The sequence below is a fragment of the Bactrocera neohumeralis genome, chromosome 2 (assembly GCF_024586455.1).
Source record: "Bactrocera neohumeralis isolate Rockhampton chromosome 2, APGP_CSIRO_Bneo_wtdbg2-racon-allhic-juicebox.fasta_v2, whole genome shotgun sequence".
In the NCBI taxonomy this organism is placed as follows: domain Eukaryota; kingdom Metazoa; phylum Arthropoda; class Insecta; order Diptera; family Tephritidae; genus Bactrocera; species Bactrocera neohumeralis.
In genome coordinates this window covers 28,400,228-28,422,672 of record NC_065919.1, presented here as the reverse complement: position 1 = coordinate 28,422,672, position 22,445 = coordinate 28,400,228, and the positions used below count along the sequence as shown (strand labels likewise).

At 33.5% G+C, this 22,445-nt stretch overlaps 1 protein-coding gene and 1 long non-coding RNA gene across 2 annotated transcripts; one reads left to right on the top strand and one right to left on the bottom strand.

The window, feature by feature from the left end:
* Nucleotides 1–6,217: 6,217 nt before the first annotated feature.
* On the bottom strand, nucleotides 6,218–7,797 carry LOC126768004 (uncharacterized). Its single transcript, XR_007669193.1, has 3 exons — nucleotides 7,611–7,797; nucleotides 6,511–6,704; nucleotides 6,218–6,438 (listed from the first exon to the last, which is right to left on the bottom strand). It is a non-coding gene; the product is annotated as an uncharacterized LOC126768004 (long non-coding RNA).
* A 4,177-nt stretch (nucleotides 7,798–11,974) lies between these two features.
* On the top strand, nucleotides 11,975–15,452 carry LOC126767980 (uncharacterized). Its single transcript, XM_050485818.1, has 3 exons — nucleotides 11,975–12,251; nucleotides 13,891–14,339; nucleotides 15,101–15,452. Exons 1-3 carry the CDS (start codon nucleotides 12,129–12,131, stop codon nucleotides 15,186–15,188), a joined length of 660 nt encoding a protein of 219 aa, XP_050341775.1. The 5' UTR covers nucleotides 11,975–12,128; the 3' UTR covers nucleotides 15,189–15,452.
* Nucleotides 15,453–22,445: the final 6,993 nt, after the last annotated feature.

Here is a 22,445-nt window from a genome sequence, read left to right as displayed (position 1 = left end):
TCACTCACCCGTAAATACCAACACACAAACAAATTTGTCGATTTCACTGCCAAAATGTCGAAGTACTGTTGGGAACTGCTCAGAAATGTGTTGCTTTGTGGTTTTCGCAGCTACGTTCTAAGCTATTGTCACCTTTTTCTTTACCTTCCATCAACGCCATCCATTCCTGTGCTGTCATTTTTGTGGTCGCCAGACACACAATTTCATTTCAATTTCTTATTTTGACCGCAAGTGCCCACTTTCGAACAACCGAAATTTCCCCTTCAATGGCATTTTATTATAGGACATTTTTAGGTTTGTGGTTTCTCCTGAAATTAATTATAACTTTGTGTCTTTTGCATGTCGGGAATATTTATACATGTGTGCGCGTCTAAATTGTGAATTGCTTCGGTATGAAGAGAGTGGCTTCAAAAATGTTTATTTGCAAAATGTATTTTAATATTTCAATTACTTACATATTTCTTTATATATAAAAAATTCGTGTCACGTTGTTTGTTCGCGATGAACTCCCAAACAATTGAACCGAGTTTAGTAAAATCTAACACTGTGTCCAGTTTGAACGAACTTCAAAAATAAGATTGTAAAACCAATTCATAAATAAAAAAATACAGTGAAAACTCTATTAAACGAACACCTCCATTAACCACGCACATTGGTCGGTCCCACAATTTGTTGATTTTTATTAAGAACAATCTATTAAGCGGACAACTCTATTAACTACACAGAAAGGCTGGTAACCAGACATTGAGAAAGCAGCCTTAAATTCTTTATTTTTTCCAATGAAATTTATTTGCATTAGCATATTCAATATTAAACCTCAAGTGCAATCACTTATACCGACAAAAACGTTTTCGCCTTTATTCGTAAATAAAATTTTCACTGTATTGAATAGTTTATTATATGAATAATAGTATAAAATGTATACCACAGCAACGCGTGGCCGGATCCACTAGTAGTATATATTTTGCAATCGCAATATTATTTTAATTCAAATTCTTTGTCTATTATTTGACAGTCACAATTATCCGTTAGCTCCAAAATATTCGAAGAGATGACGTTAACTGTTGGCTGGATTTAACCTAATTTATTTTGTATTTGAATATTAAAATAATTAGTGATTATGCTATTAAATTGTAGCTTCTTAAAAACGTTTGTATATTTAACATAGCGCCATCTGTTGAATACTTACTCAATCCAATCAATAATTATCGTCATCTGTTAGAATCTTTTGGAGCTAACAAATAATTGTGACTGTCAAATAATAGACAAATAAGATACAACGAATTTGCAATTATATAATTTTGCAATTATAAATTGAGATGTAAGCTATCCTGTCTCTCAAGTTGAATCAAATTGCACACGGTGTGCAATCATATTTAAAATCGGTTCACTTGTTAAGGCGTCCATCGCGGACAAACAACGTAACACCTGATTTTTATATAAAGATATAGGAAATATTTGATTTGTTATACTACCATGCAGTTCAAAGTTCATAGACTAATAAAATGCTTCCAAGATTTCATCAAGATTCCACACATATAATCACTAATCATATGGCGTGAGGTCAGCCGGTTGTTCGAAAATAGGTCAAGTTTTCGCCGATTTCATCCTTTTTAGGCACAAAGATACACTGGTATGAGAAAAACGCGCTCTCTCATTTTCAATGAGTTAATTCACATAACTTCACGATATACATAGGTGGTGTAAAGTCTACCGGAAGCTCGAAAATCTTTATACTAGGTATATAGCCCCCATATAATCGGAAGTATTGATCCGATACAATCCAATTTTGACAGACAGACATAATATTATCAGCTTGCACGTCTCGTCATACTGATCATTTATAATATTATATTTAAAACCTTCTTAAGGAGTTTACGGGTTTCAAAAAATCGATTTTTTTTATTATCTTATTAAATTCTACAACACCTTTATAATATTGTCCAAAACTTTCAAGTTGATCCGAGTAATAGTTTCGGAGATAAGGCCTTGAAAATTTTGTGAAGTTTTAATTTATATGGAAAAATGCTTGCCAAAAATCCAATTTTGAGTTTTCTTTTCGTCTAATTTCTACACGTATTTTTCACTTTAGATGAGCCTGTAAGGAGTTGTCCTGCCAACGCGAGCGCATCTTTTTTACCCTAAGAAAATGTTTCATTTTTTATATGAAAAAGCAAAAAAAATTGCTGAACAAAAACTGTTTTAACCCGAGGAAACCCATGTAACCCCTTAACACATGGGTTTCCTCGGGTTAAAACAGTTGTATCGTAGTCTGCGCTAGTCTGAAGTTTAAATTATTTAAACTGTATTCGTGCTAACTGCCAACAGCAATGAAACGGAGAGTTTGTGGTAATGTTTCTTCATATAATTTAGAAAAAAGAACAAAATAATTATTCACCTTTTCGTTAGCAGTAACTGAGTTGAACTATTTTTACTTTTAACTATTCAACTGTTTGTCAAATCTTCCTTTTTATTGTTGGCAAAATGAAATTTCGAACAGTTTGGTTGATCTGAAGTTGGATTGCTTCTACTTCAATTCAACTAAATGGAGTTGAAAACCGTAATAAGGGTGTATGTTAAACCTCTGGAGTACGAGTATTTTTCTTTTAATAAAATGACCTAAATAATTTTCAAAAGTTAAAAATTTTATTGTTAAGGCAAGAAAGGCATTTGGCATTTGCTTAAGGCGGTAAATTATCGCGACCGGCTCTGTACCTACCGCTTTGCGATCCACAGGCTCGACTACAGGAGCAATTCCTTTTAAAAAATCAGCCAGCCTCGATTGGATCTTTTAATTAGTAAATATCGTTTTCAGAGTGTAATAATTGGACAGTATTCTTAAGGTCGGTTGCGAAACCAATTGCTATAAATAATCAAATACTTAAGTATTTATTAGTTTGGTAAGTGTTTTTTAACCCTCCTACTTCATTTGTTTCTTAATGCTGTTGAATAGCAAAAGAGTTCTACGGGTCTCATGACATATTTTACCTTTAATTTTTTTCATTTTGGCTTTGTATTCTTTCATGGCACGCATACACAAAAAAGTGATACTTTTTTAAGTGATATAATCCTTAAAGTAATATGTATAATATATTCATTACTTCTTTGTTTGTTTAGACTTTTGAAATGGTTATCGAAAACAGTCAAACCCGTCAAAATTTCCCAACCATGACTGATTTATATATTCATATATTAAGTATAATAAATATAGCGTTATTAATTTATTTATTAATACCTGTATAATTATATATTTGGGTCAGGTTGAGTAATCAGGTTGACTTTATATTTTTATTTGGATATATTTAATAGTTATTAAAACAATACCCGTTATTTGCGGTGCGTCAGCACTTACATATTTATCGGGTGATTTTTAAGAGCTTGATAACTTTTTTAAAAAAAAAACGCATAAAATTTGCAAAATCTCATCGGTTCTTTATTTGAAACGTTAGATTGGTTCATGACATTTACTTTTTGAAGATAATTTCATTTAAATGTTGACCGCGGCTGCGTCTTAGATGGTCCATTCGGAAAGTCCAATTTTGGGCAACTTTTTCGAGCATTTCGGCCGGAATAGCCCGAATTTCTTCGGAAATGTTGTCTTCCAAAGCTGGAATAGTTGTTATTTCTGTAGACTTTAGACTTGACGTAGCCCCACAAAAAATAGTCTAAAGTCTACAGAAATAAGCCAGCAACTATTCCAGCTTTGGAAGACAACATTTCCGAAGAAATTCGGGCTATTCCGGCCGAAATGCTCGAAAAAGTTGCCCAAAATTGGACTTTCCGAATGGACCACCTAAGACGCAGCCGCGGTCAACATTTAAATGAAATTATCTTCAAAAAGTAAATGTCATGAACCAATCTAACGTTTCAAATAAAGAACCGATGATTTTGCAAATTTTATGCGTTTTTTTTTAAAAAAAAGTTATCAAGCTCTTAAAAAATCACCCGATAGAAAGCTCAAAAGCTTTAGATCTAATCGAAAACTATCACCATAAAATATCCGAAAACACACTCGAAATCCTTACTGCTTGTAAATATGTTTATTATATGGTATATGACGAAATTGATAATATGTGAAGTATATTCGTAATCTGATGAAAGCAATTGAAGAATATTAATGAATTTTCTTGAACGTCTAATTGATTAATATTATATTTAAACTATTTAGCGGTCATTTTATAATTATACACTGAACATGATATTCAAGCGTTGTTTGTATCTCCGAGTATCTATTTTGCTATGCTCGTCTCTTCGCTGTTTATTTTTCGAAACCGATATCGGACCACTATAGCATACGACCACTCTACTGAATGATCAAAATCATATTCTTTTTTTCATTTGACGAGATATCTTCACGAAATTTGGCACTTAGTATTCTTCAAGGCAACGGCACAATTTTCGAACAAATTGTTCGGACCAGACAACTATGCATTGCAGTTTTTTTTTCGGGAGAGGTTGAGAAAAGTGCCTTCTGCATCATCATTGTGTCGTCACAGCAATGGTATGTTTCACTTACAATACACTAAACTAATTTCTTCAACGAAACCGTTGCCCACCCTGTCACCACTTTCGCATTACTTCCGGGTTTCATTCCATATTTCTCGCCTCCGACCTACATGCCATTAGCTGCGGTCAGGTCCCTCTTCTAAGTAACTTTTTACGTTTTCCCAGTTTTCCTCGTTTTGAAGCATGTCAGTTATAATGTTGTTCGTATTCAGGCGACCGACCAAAGTCCCCCGCACCATGTTTACAATTGGACTACTCTTTTATGTTTCTGATTGTCCTAGTCATTTCAATGAGTTTGTCATTATTCCAATCCAATGTATCGTTTGTTATTTCCTCATTTATTCTAGTGAAATTTGATCCTTCTTTCTTCAAAGTCCACATTTTCTTGTTACATATGCAGCTAACTGGTGTTACAGTGGTGTGCACTGAATACTACTGATCCCTACGCAGCTCCTAACGTTATCTTTAAGTGTCGTGGTCGATCCAAGATTTTATTCAGCAAAATTCTGCCTTCCAAATAGCCTCTCATCATTGCTATGAAATATGTGTTTTTATACTCTCGCAACAAAGTTGCTAAGGAGAGTATTATAGTTTTGTTCACATAACGGTTGTTTGTAAGTCCTAAAACTAAAAGAGTCAGATATAGGGTTATATATACCAAAGTGATCAGGGTGACGAGTAGACTTGAAATCCGGATGTCTGTCTGTCCATCCGTCTGTCCGTCCGTGTCCGTGCAAGCTGTAACTTGAGTAAAAACTGAGATATCATGATGAAACTTGGTACACGTATTTATTGGCTCCATAAGAAGGTTAAGTTCGAAGATGGGCAAAATCGGCCTACTGCCACGCCCACAAAATGGCGAAAACCGAAAACCTATAAAGTGTCATAACTAAGCCATAAATAAAGATATTAAAGGGAAATTTGGCACAAAGGATCCCATTAGGGAGGGGCATATTTGGACGTATTTTTTTTTTTTGGAAAAGTGGGCGTGGCCCCGCCCCCTACTAAGTTTTTGTACATATCTCGAAAACTACTATAGCTATGTCAACCAAACTCTATAGAGTCGTTTCCTTCAGGTATTTCCATATACAGTTCAAAAATGGAAGAAATCGGATAATAACCACGCGCACCTCCCATACAAAGGTTTTGTTGAAAATCACTAAAAGTGCGTTAACCGACTAACAAAAAACGTCAGAAACACTACATTTTACGGAAGAAATGGCAGAAGGAAGCTGCACCCAGGCTTTTTATAAAAATTGAAAATGGGATTGGCGTCGCCCACTTATGGACCAACATCCATATCTCAGGAACTACTTCACCGATTTCAAAGAAATTCGGTACATAATATTTTCTTAACACCCTGATGACATGTACGAAATATGGGTGAAATCGGCTCTTCCAATATAACGCTATTTTGAATTCCATCTGATGCTTTCTCTGTATAATATATACATTAGGAACCAATGATGATAGCGGAATAAAACTTTACACAAATTCGGTATTTGAAAAATATGTAAATGACGTATAATGAAATCTCGATTATCATTTTATCATGCGAGAGTCTAAAATGTTCAGTGACACCCGAACTTAGCCCTTCCTTACTTGTTCTTATTTTAATTTTATGGTGCCAAATTTTGTCACACAGCTTTCATAGCTTTCGTAAGAATAGGCGTCGTTATTTTAATTCCAGGGACATTACAACGCAATAGTGTTGTCGTTGGTTTGCTTCTAATACCATATTTTATTAATATTTGAGGTTAGATTTGAGCAAAAATAAATTAAATAATGAAAAAATGAAATGTATACAATAAATTTTAAAGAACTAATTTGACTCATTTTCGCAATACTTTTTAAATAACTTGAAGCATTAGAAATGAATAGTTGGCAGCGACTCCTACTTATCGGCTCGTCTACTGACATCACACAGTACGCCTGAAAGACAATTGAACAGAATATAATTCCTTAGCTCAATTCATTTATTTGTTTATATCTATTATAGTTTACAAATGCACTCCTATTTATACATTTGACAGGGTGAACCAAAATTCGATTAATTTATTATACCGCAACCGACGGTGGTCTTCTGCTGCAGTGCTTCATAGTTTCCATGTTTTCCAGCAGCAGATAAATAAGGCTTCCAGTTATTTAGGAATATGGTGCTGTATCTGTTATGTACCTCCTTGCTCCAGATACCAGATCTAAAAATAAAGTTAACATCACTTTTCTTTTCACATGTTAAACAGTATATGTGATAGGGCGGGATCTTATATGTTTGACCTAATTTTAGGCAATGTAATCCTAATTTCTATACATCTTTATTTTGTATAAAACTTTTATTATCGTGTAAACAAATATTTTTTTTTATACCCTGTATATTACAGTGGCAATATTGCTTCTTTTCTGCGAAAATCCAATTAAGTTTCCTTTAACTTTTTGATTAATTACCGTTAATAGCGTTGTTCGTTTCGGAAAGTGATATCTAATCACCCCACCTGACTAAAATAAGTGACAAATCTTTTTTGGAAAAGTTATCATTCCTCAATTATATACGACTTCTAAGCAATACAGTGACAATAATTTTATTTGTATACTCTCTAAGGAAGGGTACATGCAAATGGGGGTTGTAGGGGTTCAGAAACATTCATTGAAACCCTACTGTGCTTCGATATCTGCAGATCGGTGCAACTCTACCGGTATCAGCTACTCTCAGTGAGAGATCGTTTTCCACGCTGGAAACTTACTTGCGGAGTGCGACCAGCGGAGACAGATTGAACGGCATATTGATGTTTCGAGCGAAGAAATTTTGAACATCATGGCTTCACAGCGCAGAATGTTGGACATCGTTTTAAAGGCACTTTTTGCACTTTGCGCATTTTTTTCAGTTAAAAAGTAAATATAAACTATAAAAAATACACGTTGGAAGCATTAACTATTTTAATCCCTCTTACCTTTTTAATATGAAGCAAAATTTAAACAGAAAACCCCCTCTGAAAATTTTTTCTGAACGTTAACAGGCATTGCATTGTTCTAGAAACCAATTAATGGTACTTTGAGGGATTAGTGGATATGAGTTGGTTGTTCGTCCAGATAAGGCAGCTACTTACAATTGTATTTTCATCTAAGCTTTGGCAATTTAAAGCTTCGCATGCGTATAAAATGATCCATTTTGATATAGTAACCGACAATTCTCGAAACTTTGGCGCTTGTGAAATTGCAAAGACCTGTCGTTCCGTTAAGGTTGCGGCGGACTTGGCAAGTAAAGGAGTTGGCTTATAGCATGCTATCCTTAAATCACTGTCAGCATTCGACTTTATGGAAATAAAATATGCGTAGTTTGCTGAAACCGTTACATTATCACATATAATTTGAAGTTTTATACATTTATGGAATCTTTTTTTAAAGTTTTTTTATCTTTGTACCTGGTGATTAAATTCACGTTTATGAGTAATCAAACGCTTTCAATTCTTCCGCCTTCAATCACGTCCATCCCATAAGATTCTTATCTTTATATTGCCTATTACCAGTTATGTAAATAATTGTAAGTTTTTAATAGCAAAAGTTTTATAATATTGATATTTTGACTGTAGATTTCATAAATACATGCATTAAGGCGGTTCTAAAAATTCCAAAAAAAACAAAGCAATTTTTTAAGGTTCTTCCCGATGATATAGCAGTAAGAGTAGATATTTTGATATTATAAAATAATAAAATAAAATAATACAATATTAATTCATAGAATTTATATTTACATATTATAATCGAAGAAATATTATAAAAAGCTTCTAAAATGGCAGTTAATTTTTTGTGATTTTCTTGTGTTGAAAGTAAATATAAGTTATTTTTGCTTTTATGTTCTTTTAATAATTAATTTTTAATTTTTACTTATTTTAATTGTAAAAAAAGAGTGTGCCAATTAAATACAAAAATACAAAGCTCTGGAGTTCAGTTTGTCAGAAAAACTTTTTCATTTCGGATCACACTAATGTACGTGTTTATGTCTTTTATCTGTATTCAAACATGAATTTATTTACACATCTTTATCAAAAGCAAATTTTAGTAGTTTTTATACCCTGAACAGAATGTATTAAGTTTGCCACGATATTTATAAGACCTAGAAGCTAACCTCGGACACCCTATATAGTACATATGTACAGAAAAGATCAGCGTATCGAGCCGAGTCCCTCAGTTTTTGAGAAGTAAATGTGAAATTTTGAAAAAGCACTTTTCTCTTCAAGAAGCTTTTCATTTCTTGGAATTGTCGGCATAGCATGTAGCTGCTATAAAAACTGAACAATCAAACTCAAGTCCTTGTATGGAAAGGCCGTTTGTTTGACAAGCTAACGTCACGAAATTTGGCTTGGATTACACTAGTTGACAGTCTTTTTGCGACTGAGATTTTGCAGGCTATTTCTTGCTAATTTTTTGGGTTGCTAAAAATGAAAATTATAGTAAAAATTTCCTAACGCGAAGAATTTTTTGTGCTGTAGTCACGGAATATAGAGGTCAAACCACCAAAATTTAATAAAATGAAAAAAATAACTTACGCAATGGAAAAATTTTGAACTCAGGACACCTCGAACATCACACAGACCTCTCAGCATATCTGTCCCAAATTTTTCCTTCATATTTGTTGAGTGGTCTTATTATTAAAGTCGTTTCCGAAAAAATTTAACCACTATAATATATAGCAGTAATAAGAACTGGCCGAACAAAATCAAGTTCTTGTATGAAGGGCTTTTTTATTTGTGAAGATATCTTCACAAAATTTGGCATAGATTCTTGTCCAAGGGAACGCTATAATCTCTGAAGAAACTGGTAAGATCGTATCACTATAGCCTATAGCTGTCATAGAAGCATAGATCATAATCAAGTTCTTGTATGGTAACTTTTTCATGAAGGGTGTTTTTGAGCGGTGCAACTGAAGTTAACTTTTCTTCTTGTTTTGTACTAAATTTGTACTAAATCATACTAAAGTAACGTCACATCCGATTCGTTCGTATGTATCTTCGATTATACCTAAAAAGTAATAAACGCTCTAAAACATGATTAATCAATTGCAGACGTCTTGGTACATCCGTTATGTTGAAATTATGACTCATTCATAATTTGACTAGGTTTATTTTTAACTTTCGTACGTCAATTCATGGACTCAAAATGTAGATAACGTCAACGAGCCTCATGACCTGTCGATTTTTAGTGAGTTTTGAGTGCATTGCGAATAAGAAAATATTTTTTTTTTTTAAATAGGATTAATGATTTAAATTTATCTTCTTCCAGCACATCCTTCGAAGTACACTTTCTTATTAATGCTACCCAATTCCAAAGAGCACTACTTTTGGAGACTATTTAAAGTCTCTTAACCTTAAACTCCAACGACAATATGGTAGGAGATGTAATTAGTGTAATCTTGTTGATATTCTAGGACTACAATTAAGAGGCTACTGTTAATATGTTCCAAAATATTAGAAAAGAGAACGAGAGGTTCAGAATCCCAATCCACAAGATGAGGTTCGTTTTCCTGGTAAAGGGCTATTAACTCGGCAGAATTCTTTGCATTTAACACCATGATAACCATGAGTGCTATAATCGAGACTCAAGCTAGACAAAACTACAATTCTCTAATTCTCATTAACTTTCTGAATTCATAATAATTCCCCCACGGTTACTAACAGACCGAAAGCTTAGAGAGCGACAATATTTTGATATTAGTGGCACTTCTGGTATAATCATCTTAACGTTTTTCAGCGTTTCTGAATTTTTAGCGACGTTTATATTTTATATTTGGGCTCGCTTCCGGTTGCACTAACCCTCAAAAGCTCTATTAACCTTTTGCTCCTCACTTCATAGTGGGGTAAGACAGTCGTCAGCAGGTACCCACGTTAAACACATTGGATGTTCCTCACTTCAAACACTTCACACTGAAAATCCCTCATAGCAGTACTCATGTGCTTGTATTTACATATTTAAGTTTGTTTACAATCATGACAGCATTGTTCAAAGTTTCGAGTTCGATTTATTTGAAACTCTGAAAAGGTAGGATTATCATAAATGTAAGCCAAACCACTCAGGCATATATATGGATGTACTTTTGGAGGTAATACAGGATTTCAGAACACTACAATTATATATGTATTAATATGATATACATACTACGTTTTGGGTACCCAGAGGCTTTCATTACATTTGTGTATAAATGCAATCAGTTATATATCTATCATATTGGAGAGTGTTATTTGTGCAAGAAAAAAATATTCAACAAAACACTTGAAAATTATTATTAGCTAGCAAATCAAATTCCTTAATCACTGCATTTCACATGTACTTGATTTTTTATAAATGTACTTGATTACATACAAACTCACAAACTCAGCACACTCAAAAGATATAAAAATATGGCCAGTTTATATTTTTTTCATTAACCTTTCAAGTGCAAAAAAAGTCCCCCAAAGGCCACATATATATTATAGAGAACAACTGGTCGGTACGACTAGGATACGGTGGAGGGGGTTTTTGAGCAAAGGTTTACAAGATCATCTTTGGACAGCCACTGTTTCCACTTCTCATTTCAATTAGTATTTAACTTAAAGGCTGCTGATCAACAAGTCAAAGAAGACCAGGAGAAAAATTTTATCTTTCATTTAAGTTTACCATGTCGCCATGATGGGTATTTAATCCCAATGCGGTTACAATAAAAGCAGAAGTTCATAAAAATACAAATTGCAATCGCTTAAAGGACATTTAAGACTTAAAGTCCCCACCATACAAATGCATGTCGGACAACAACAAGATACAGTGCAACTTGTTTTTAAAGTGCAGGTTGGTTTTTTTTTAGAAATCTACATATCGAAATGTAGATCAAAAGCCTATCCCATTAAAATCTAGCAGTCACGACAAAACGGCTCTAGTACAAATGTAGTACCTACTTTAGTACGAGTCAGAGCAGTAATATATTATGCTTTGCGAGGTCGGAACCTATATCGGCAAGCCATTACCCTTACTCGGAGATCACGCTCAGAAATCATTGTTGGGTTCAACTTCAGTGCTACTGATTGGTTCGAAAGGATCTCAAAATGAGGTTATGACCGGTTCAACAACCGGTAAACTTCCGCTGTTTATTGAAAGTAGTTTCAGTCCTTTAGATGATTTTAAGACAGACAAAATTAAATGCTATTAGAGGGGGTTCAGAACCCCCAAGGCCGCACTTATCGTCTGCGTTCAATATAAAATCATATCTAAATATGTCATAGGTGCAAATATATGAATATTAATCATATAAAACATTTTTAAACACACATTTCATTTGCTGATAACAACAACGTGTCACATTACTCATCCTCGTTGTTGTGCCTTTTATCTACGAAACGACACCACTGAGCCCGTAAGTAAGCTTCCAGTTTTGCGATAAAATGTGTGTCAGCGACGACGATGTCAATAACGATATGATATAAATTATCGAAAGTGTAGCAAGTGCCAGTTTAGTTTTACCCTTCGAACGAGTTCGACGACGTTGCGACGGTGTTGGATTTAAGAGACCCAAAGCCAAAAACCAGGACATAATAAGTGCAAATATTCTCTTGTTTCGAAATTTTTCGTTTGAAGTGAAAAGAAAAATCGTTTTGAAAATGTACAAGTTCTTGCAATACGCAGCAATCGTGAGCTTAATCTGTCTTTTCGGCAGCAACGGCGTTGAGGCGCAAAAATTGGCCTGTCAGAATGCGAGCAGTTTAACGAATCTTGATAGCACTGTGAGTGTCTTGTGACCCTAACTTGAGTTTTACGAATTGATTCATTGAATATTGGATTGTGTGCAACATTTTTGAAAAAAATATTGATTTTGAGGCGGCAAAAACGAGTTGCAAAAGGAAAATATTAAAAACAATTATGTTAACGAATATTTTTTATGTTCTTATGCAATACTTTTTTGAAATCATTTTTCAGTTATAACGGTGATTTACTCGAAATTGCATTAAAGTATATAATATTGAAGCAATTGGGTTTTTGAGATTTTAGTTAAATAAGATAACTGTGATAAGCCAATCTCCAAATAATTTCGAATTTAAAATGCGGCGTTGCTCCATAAACGTACTTTTCAAAAAAAAAAAAAAAAACAAAATGGTGTTTGCCCCAGAGCCTTTCAAAAGTGGTTTTTTTTTATCCTTTTGTCTAAATTTGAACTCCAGATATTTTCTTTAGCTTAAGTTCTGCTTTGCATGGATTGTGTTAATTGTGAACTTGGGCCTAGATAACTCTATAAATGTTAATAAGCGCTTATAATAAAAAGTAAATTCTTACAATTAATTTAAAGTAATTAGTTATTTACTTTGCAAAAAGTTGAAAATTTTAAAATTTTTTAATTAACAATTTTAGTTAATAAATAAGTAATTATAACTTTTTTTCAGTTTGAACATTGAACTTTAAATTTGTAATTTAATCGAATTGAAAAAAATATTTCAATAATTTCAATTAATATTTAATGGACTAATAAATTATAAAAATATAAATTATAGTTTCTTTATTTGAATGTTGAATTTAAAATTTGGCCTTGAACAGAATCGCAAAAAAATTAATTAATTAAAATATTTTACATTATAAGTTAAAGTAATTAGGGGGAAAAAATAAAATTAAACTATTAAAAAATATTTAAAATTTGCAATTAATATAATTTAATTAATTTTACAAACAAAATTTAATTATACTAACCTAATTTCACATTACATTTTTAGTTAATTATTAGTAACAAATTTTAATTTTTTTAGTTTGAATATTAAATTTCAAATTTGAAACTAAATCGAATTGCAAAAAATTTAATTATTTAAAAAGTTTTAAATTAAAATAATGAATTGAAAAAATTAAATTACAAATATATTCAAAACTATTTTAAAATTCTATTTGTAATTTACTTAGTTTTGCAAAAATTTTTTTGATATTCATTCCATAGATTGAATTAATTTAAATTGTAAATTACCAAACGAATTATTAAAATTAACTAAAAAAATTAAAATTAAAGTTTTCAAACATATTTCAAACCTTAATATAATTTAATTAATTTTCCAAGAAAAAAATTTAAATAATTTTTCCATGAATAAAACTTTTTGTAAATTGTTAAAGTTTATAATTTAGATGTAGAAATCGTTTTATTCGTAAGAATCATTTATTCCGAATGAAAAATAAATTTTCTTTATAAGACAAATCACAAGAAGAATACAATGATTAGAATATAATAATGACAACAAGTACTTTGTGTTGCAAGTACTTTCAACATAAATTAACATAATGAAAATTAAAAATTTCTTTATTACATAATTTTATTTAATGTTTATTCAAGTCTCAGAATTCAAATTTATAAATTTCTGAAACTAATCGAGCGCAATTTTTCCCGCACAGTTTGAAGGCCAGTGGTACGAGGCCATCCGCAGCCCAGCAAGCGAGTGGAGTTGTGTTGGTCTCGATATTTACTCAAACACTTCGGGCATATATCTCAACCTAACCACACCACAGACAACGGCCGCGCTGAATTTAAATCAAACCTCAACCTATCTACTCAAACCAGTCAATGGAACCAACTCAAGCAGCACAGTGAATGTCACCTCACCCGCTGACGGTTACACTTACGCAACAAGCAGTAGCGTAAATGTGACAATCAAAGTACTTCTGGCGAATAGTTCCAGTTATGCGGTGCTCTGTGGCTATAGCTCGAACTCAAACAGCTCTTTTGGCCTTGTAATGACGCGCCAGCGTTCGGTGGCAAACGCCACATTGACATCGTATGTTGGACTAGTCAACAGCACTTATGCTGATTTCGACAATTTGACCACTGTGGATCAGGGAACAGCGTAAGTAGCAATTTGATAACCCTATAACTATAGGGTATATAACTGTTTTTACTAACTTAAATGTACATGTTTGTGAGAGAATGTTATATTGGCCTAAAGCGTCATAAGTCATTTGAAACGATGAAAGTTTTTCTGTGCAATTTCGGGTAACTTGCAGTGGTGTTTTATTTTAAATGAGAGCCCAAAAAAAGTGAGAAGCTATAATCCTAATTAAGCTACTTGCAACTATATTGAGTGATATTAGGGTGGTATTTAATTCGAGTTTGATACTTCTTAGAGGGTGAGTTTGTGTCATAGAGGGGTTATATTTCCGAGCCTTTAAAATTTTTATTTTTGCTTTTGTAATACCAATTTAGTTAAATAGTTATTAGTGATATATAACATTTTATGTGGCTTTTGGTTATTTAAGATTATCCGAGTCCTATCAATGACATTGTTATTTGTTCCAACTGTATTTTTTATGGATTAAGTGAGAAAGGTTATAATGTTTGGGAGCTTGTAAAGCAATGATTAACAATGAATAGTCCTGTTAGAATTTGAATAATTAGAGCATTGTTTGCAATTTTAAATAAAGGCAGCTTGTGAAGCTAATCACTGCTTGAATATTAAGTAATAAGGTGTCCATTAAGAGATCCAAAAAAAAATTTATTTTTAAGCACCACCCAAGTATAATTTGGGGCCTTAATATATACAAATTTAATATAATATTTAGCTTTTAAATTCTTTATTTACTCAAATTGTTTATTTAATTTTACTTACAGCTGCTATCAGAGCTCAGCCGCCACTCACGCCTCGGCCTTATCGCTGGTTTTCGCAGTTATATATGCCGTCACTAAGTTCATTAAATAAGTGTGAAGCCTATTAATACAAATATACATGTACATATGTTGATTTAATTTTTTAGATTATTAAATTTCATTACACAATTTAAATTATATACATACGAACTTATGTTATTGCTGCTACACACAACTGTGCATATATGAATAACGGTACTTAAAATTGGCTTAAAAGAACAAATACAACAACAATAGAAATAATTCAAGTGGCGAAAATCCATAATGTTGTACATTTATTTGTTGCTTTTGAAGAATAAAAATTAATAAAATTGAATTTGTTTATATGAATAATAAAAATAGAAGAAGTAATTGATTTCGAAATTAATAATAATAAATAAAATAAAATTGGAAAAAACTGTTGGTAATTTTTTAACTGTAGATAGAAATAAGAACAGTGGTCATAAAAAAAATAATGACAATAATCTTAAAAATAATAATAATAACATTACTAATAGTAATATAATATACAGAAAGTGTGTATAAAAAGTAATTATCGGAAACTAACAAAACACTGGACACCCTTATGCAACTCACTTTATTGGTTTATGAAAGCGAATGTCAGATTTAAATTTTTATTTCTGAACTAAAAATTTAAACCTGACAATTTTTAAAAATATACTCAATTTAAAATTCACAATTGGTTTGCCAGATATTTAAAAACGCTGTAATTCACGTAATTTCCAAATTAGAAAAGAATAAATAAAAATTATATTTAATTTTATTAACTTACCGCAGCTTTTAAAAAAATGTCCAAAATAATTTTTTTTCTTACAAATCTAACCGTTCACGCTCATATCAACAAATATTTCTTTGCTTAATTAAAAAAATAAAAATTCCATACTACGAAACATGGAAGCGCAAATAGATATGACAGCAACAACGGAAGTGTGTTTGCACCCGTTAAATCAAGACGCAATAAATCTTACTTACAAAAAGCAAAAACAAAAATAATATTAAACAATTGCGTTGTGCGCCATATCCCCTAACATGTATGTATGTATGTATGCATCCTCTAATCAGACATATTTTTAATTTGTGTTAATACTCTGTAGCGAGCGCTGTCGACAACATGACCCACTGATAAGATATCGCTAAATCAAAGTGAAAATATGTGATTCTTCATTACGTGTTTGCGCCATAACACCGAGTGCCCACGAACAAGCTGCAGGAGTACAAATTAAACTTGTAGGTACTTCTTTGTTGGAGATAACAAACAAATTGAGGTTTGCTGACAACAGCGGTAAACAAGTGAGTCATAAGTGCCGCTTTGATGGTGACAGTTTGTCGATAAATATTAACCTGTGACTTGTCTACTTCACCAGTGCTGCGACATCTGCCGCGCTGTAAATCCTCACCTTGAGAGGAAAGTGGGGGTGGAAAATTTAAAAATTTGGAAGATCCGATATCACATAGTTTCTATATAAAACAAAATCGGGGTACTTCTGCAATATTTCGTATTTGTAGAAAATTATTTGCATCTAAAACAGCAAGGTCATGCAGCAACTAAACATCTTTTTCAGCAAATGGGAAACGCTTGTTGATTTCTGTACCCAAAATAATGTAAACTTCATTCTTTTATCACGGAAGTAATCGAGCTTGTGGCTTGTCACATTGAATTGGCGGTTTGTTTTAAGGCACTTACTTTTGCACCAACATCCACACCTCGTAAATGCTCCCCCTTCAATTAATTCTATTTAGTCACTTTGTCAAATTCTATAAACTCCGCATCGGTTTTATTTATCTTATTTTCTCCTTAAAGCAAGCAGTTACTATTTGGAACATGTTTCAGTTCAACTATAAGGCACATGTACCTATTTTATGAGCTTCTGACCGAAATTCTATATTTCTTTAGTACACGATAGGTGCAGCGTAATCAAGAAAGTTTAGATAAATAACATTCCAAGAGCTATTTAATTTAAAAAATAGCAGCCTCCTTATTTTGTGTATCCTTGTTCTTTTGTTTGAAAAAGACAGTGCGCTCAAGAAAGCGTTGGACTGCAGAAATCAACGATAACCACTCAATTTTCATGATTTCCCAAAGTGCATGATACGTTCAAAAAACAGAAAAATCCGCATTTAAACCGGTTGCAGGCTCGAAAACTCCGACAGATCCGAAAAAATCCACTGATCTAGCAATACTGTGCTCCACTGACTTATAGACCGGAGGTATATCTTTTGGTGGACGTAAATCAATTGAAGTGGTAAAGGTAATATTATTTATAGGGCACCTTCTTTATTGAGTTCACAACAGTGCGCCAGTCGTTTCTTCTTTTTCGCTACTTGCCGCCAATTGGAGATTCCCAGCGAAGCCAGTTAGGTCTTCCTCTTCCTCTGCTTCCCCCGGCGGGTACTGCGTCGAATACATTCAGAGCTGGAGTGTTTTCAACCATTCGGACAACATGAAGCTAAGCTTGTGAGCCTTACATTATGTATTATTACAACTCTCGTTATAATATAAAAATATGTTCATTATTAGAGGAAGACTGTTTCAGAGACTTTTAAGCTTTTAAGTACATTGTAATATCATTAAACATTATATCGAAAACTGTTTACAATGGGGATGTAATATTTTTTACTTATTTTTTGTATAAGCGTTCTTTCGTGACCTTACGTCGTCGAATCTCAGAAAATTGAGTTAGAGTCGATGTTGCATGTGTATGCATCTACAAATTTTCGATATATGTGCAAGTTGACCTGTGTCGGTCTAAATATGAACACAAGTCTCTACTTATCATGACTTGACTCGAGTGCTGCGATTTCGTCGTTATCAGGAGTTCTCGCGACTTCTGCAAGTCGCTATTGTCAACGAAAACAACTTACAGCTTTATACCTGATTTCATTTAAGAGGAGATGACGCAAAGAGTTCCTAGCCTGATAAGTTCAGTGTATCAGTTAGGCGACATCTCCAGGCAAATTTACTTATTTATCACGATTTCAACAATTTTGACGCCAACAAGAGTGATGTCGTTCGAACCAAATGTCATCCAAGTAAAAGTTGTGTTTACCACTTGATTGTTCCATGATGACTCTTCCATTTGGCTCATCCCCTCTTTAGTGGCTGGTACCTTGGCTTGATTGCTTTAAATTGATAAAGAAGGAAACCTTTGGCTACGTCTCTGTGTCGCGTCGGAATGTGCTCAGTTACCGTTAATTTCATTACTATTATGTTATACATATAATAGGTTGTCAAAAAAGTCATGCGGTATTTTCGCTAGTTGGCGCTGAAAGCGCGTAGTTCTAGTTTTATTCGTCGCATCGGGTCATGCTATACCTTTTTGGAAAGCTCACTTCACGCGCTAACACGTGTTTGATTGATTGTCGTTTCTTTTAAGTCGTTCGTGAGTTATAGCGTCGCAAACATGGAGCAAAATAAAGAGAAAATACGGCATATTTTACAGTACTACTACGATAAAGGCAAAAATGCATCTCAAGCCGCCAATAAAATTTGTGCAGTTTCCATTTCCACCGCACAACGATGGTTTCAGCATTTTCGTTCAGGTGTAGAGGTGGTCGAAGATGCCCACGCTCGTGTCGTCGAAAATTGCGATAAAATCGCTGAATTGGTCGAAAGAGACCGGCATAGTAGCAGCCGTAGCATCGGTCAAGAGCTGGGCATGAGTCATCAAAAATTCATTTCAATTTCAATAAAAAAAAAATTCAATAAAAATACCGCAAGACCTTTTTGACAACACAATATTAAATGTATATCGAAGAAAATATTGATAGCTTATTGTCTTAAGGAAAGAATCATAAGTCTTATAAACTTTCACCACTACGTTTAGTGAGCACTTTACCGCGTGGTTGAGGAAGTTACAGAAATATATTCAATCACGTTTTTCCTTCATAATCTCATTAATAAATAAAGGCAACTCTTTAAAATCTAAATAGTTGTCAAAACTGCTTTCAGAGTTTTAAATAAAAGGAGATGTCTTTTGTGTCTCATTAGAACATCGATAGTTAACTTGATTCAGATGGTCATATATGTTATTAGCTCGTGAAATAACAGTGGCAAGAGAGAGATCACAACTCTCTTGCATGCTAGGGGTCTACATGCTCTAGATTAGTCAAAATCCTCGACAATAACTAACTGCATATTTGCAATATATGTATATAATATTTCATTTTTCTAGTCGAAACCTAAACAAGAAAAACAGTTTAATAGTATCATTGTGCTCATCCGTCTTACAAGAATGATTTAATCCAGTCTCTTCGACTAAACCCAACAAAAACAAATACATTTCATGCCTTAATAATTTTACATTATTGTTTAGAATCCAAAATCACCTAAAATGTATATAGTAGTTTTATCTTGAATTTTAATAGAACAACCCTGAGTCGGTATAAGTTCGTTGGACCTTTAGTAAACAGATGTAAGCTTAAGGAGCTTTCTTTCATAAGATAATAATCCAAATCAAGCTTGCTGTTACTCTGGTTGGCAATACTTTCCTGAAAACTGTTTCGATTTCTGGCACGAAGAGAAAAAACTATCTCAGGTCAGAGACTCTTTAAGTATTATAGCACCAGTCATTTGCCGGTTAAAAAGGAGAAAAGCTCAAGCAATATCACGAAAATCTCTACTATTAAACACTAGGTCAAAATACGCTCGAGGGTTTGCGTAGAAGGGGAAGACACCGACATTGCGGAGAAAATCTATACTAATATTATAAAGCTGAAGAGTTTGTTTGTTTGTTTGAACGCGCTAATCTCCAAAACTACTGGTTCGAATTGAATAATTCTTTTTGTGTTGGATAGTCCATTTATCGAGGAAGGATATATAGCATCACGCTGCGACCAATAGGAGCGAAGAAACAGTGGTAAATGTGTAAAAAACGGGGGAAATTATTTATCTTTGAGGGCTTCCGTTCCTTGCGCTGCGAAAGAGGTTCAAGATACACAAAAGTTATGTATGCAAGAATTATTTCTCTTTTAATGATCTAAAAAAAAGTCTGTGAGTACCGTTTTTGTGATAACTAATTTGGTCGAAATTATTTGTTAGAGTTGTATTAACATAATAATATTAATCTTTATCCAAATAAATGTGTTGTTCGGTAATTCTTTTGACATAATATTCAGTTTATGTAAATACTAAGTGCAGGTAAAAATAATTAGGTTCCTGATTATTAATCTTACATTTTTTTATACTCTCGCAACAAAGTTGCTAAGGAGAGTATTATAGTTTTGTTCACATAACGGTTGTTTGTAAGTCCTAAAACTAAAAGAGTCAGATAGGGTTATGTATACCAAAAAATCCGGATGTCTGTCTGTCCGTCCGTCCGTCTGTCCGTCCGTCCGTGCAAGCTGTAACTTGAGTAAAAATTGAGATATCATGATGAAACTTGGTACACGTATTTCTTGGCTCTATAAGAAGGTTAAGTTCGAAGATGGGCAAAATCGGCCCACTGCCACGCCCACAAAATGGCGGAAACCAAAAACCTATAAAGTGTCATAACTAAGCCATAAATAAAGATATTAAAGTGAAATTTGGCACAAAGGCGTGGCCCCGCCCCCTTAGCTATATCAACCAAACTCTACTCAGTCGTTTTCTTCAGGCATTTCCATATACAGTTCAAAAATGGAAGAAATCGGATATTAACCACGCCCACCTCCCATACAAAGGTTATGTTGAAAATCACTAAAAGTGCGTTAACCGACTAACAAAAACGTCAGAAACACTAAATTTTTCGGAAGAAATTGCAGAAGGAAGCTGCACCCAGGTGGCCTCGCCCACTTATGGACCAAAAGCCATATCTCAGGAACTACTAGACCGATTTCAATGATATACTGAATTTCATAATAGCCCTTCCTTACTTGTTCTACATTCTTTTTATTCATTTTCTGCGTTCTTTCTTTGTCACTATAATGCCTAGAAAAAGAACTCAGCTTTCTCGGCAGACTGCTACTGCAAAGCGGCTGCGAGTTTTGCGCAGCAATGAAACTGAGGATGAGAATATGCATAGGTTGGGTACTCAACGAGCAATCATGAACAAAACCGTGCTAGGGAATCGAGCGTTGAACGTTCGCAGCGTCTAGCCTCACAAAATTTCCGAACTTTGGCGAACCGACAACGGGAATCAAGCGCTGAACGATCTCAACGTTGGGCCTTACAGAATTCCCGAACTTTGATTTTAAAATTATCGACAAATATGAGAGCCCACTTTGGGGGTTTTAGTAGGAGACGGGAAAATACCTAATTTTCAAAATAAAATTTAAATTGACCGCGATTTAGGAGTAAGAGTAGGTAACATTGAGGATTTAATATCAAAAGTTTACCCTGACATCAGCGAAATAGAAAATAAAGATCACCAATGGATGTGTCAAAGGGCAATATTGGCGGCGAGAAACAGTAGCGTGGACGAAATTAATGACATAATTTTAAATAAACTTGAAGGAGATATAGTCACATACACATCTATTGATAATGTAATGGATCAAGAAGATGTGGTCCATTACCCACAGGAGCTTCTAAATTCTTTGAACCCAAGTGGCCTTCCTCCACATTCCCTTAAGCTAAAAATAGGCGCCCCAATAATTTTACTTAGAAATCTGAAACCACCGCAGGGGCAAACATTGAAACACGTGGGGATCGATTTACGCCAAGACTGCTTTCACATGGCCAATTATATGTCGCGTTGTCAAGATCAGGTTGCGGAGAAAATCAATATGTTCTTCTGCCACCAGAAAATAAAATAAAAAATATAATTTACGCAGAAGTTCTTTGATAACAGAAATTGACGCGGACGAAGATAAAGACGAAGCCCAAAATCAGTATTTCACGCGGACGAAGTCGACGGCACAGCTAGTATACCATAAAAGTACAAACAAGTTATAATGTTGGCTATGTGTAATATTTATGCCCTTAATTACATATATAGTATGTACATATGTACAGTATATGTATATATTTACCAATTTTTTTGTGATTAATCAAAAAATAAATTTATCTGTCTGATATAATATGTCACATGCCGCAATTGAGTATAATTGAGGCGTTGACGAATTCGAAAAAAAAAATGATAAGCAACTTTTTTCTGATTAGACAACCAATTACAACTAGGTTATGTAATAACCACACCTTGAAAGTAATGTGATTCGTTTTGGTTTCATGATACAATTGGACAAAATTTCATGTTTGTTCTGGGTGTGGATGAACTTGAATTCAATGCCATAAGTTAAGAGTCTCAAAAGGTTGGTGTAAAAGCCGTGCCATTTCACAGTGCGAACTATGTGATAACAATATAATGATATTACAAATGACGCAACATATATT

Bases quoted from the DNA above. Each gene is read 5' to 3' on its own strand.
- LOC126767980 (XM_050485818.1), top strand. From the start codon at position 12,129: ATGTACAAGTTCTTGCAATACGCAGCAATCGTGAGCTTAATCTGTCTT. The intron at 12,252-13,890 runs GTGAGTGTCTTG...TTTCCCGCACAG, and splicing joins TAACGAATCTTGATAGCACT to TTTGAAGGCCAGTGGTACGA. The intron at 14,340-15,100 runs GTAAGTAGCAAT...TTTTACTTACAG, and splicing joins ACTGTGGATCAGGGAACAGC to CTGCTATCAGAGCTCAGCCG.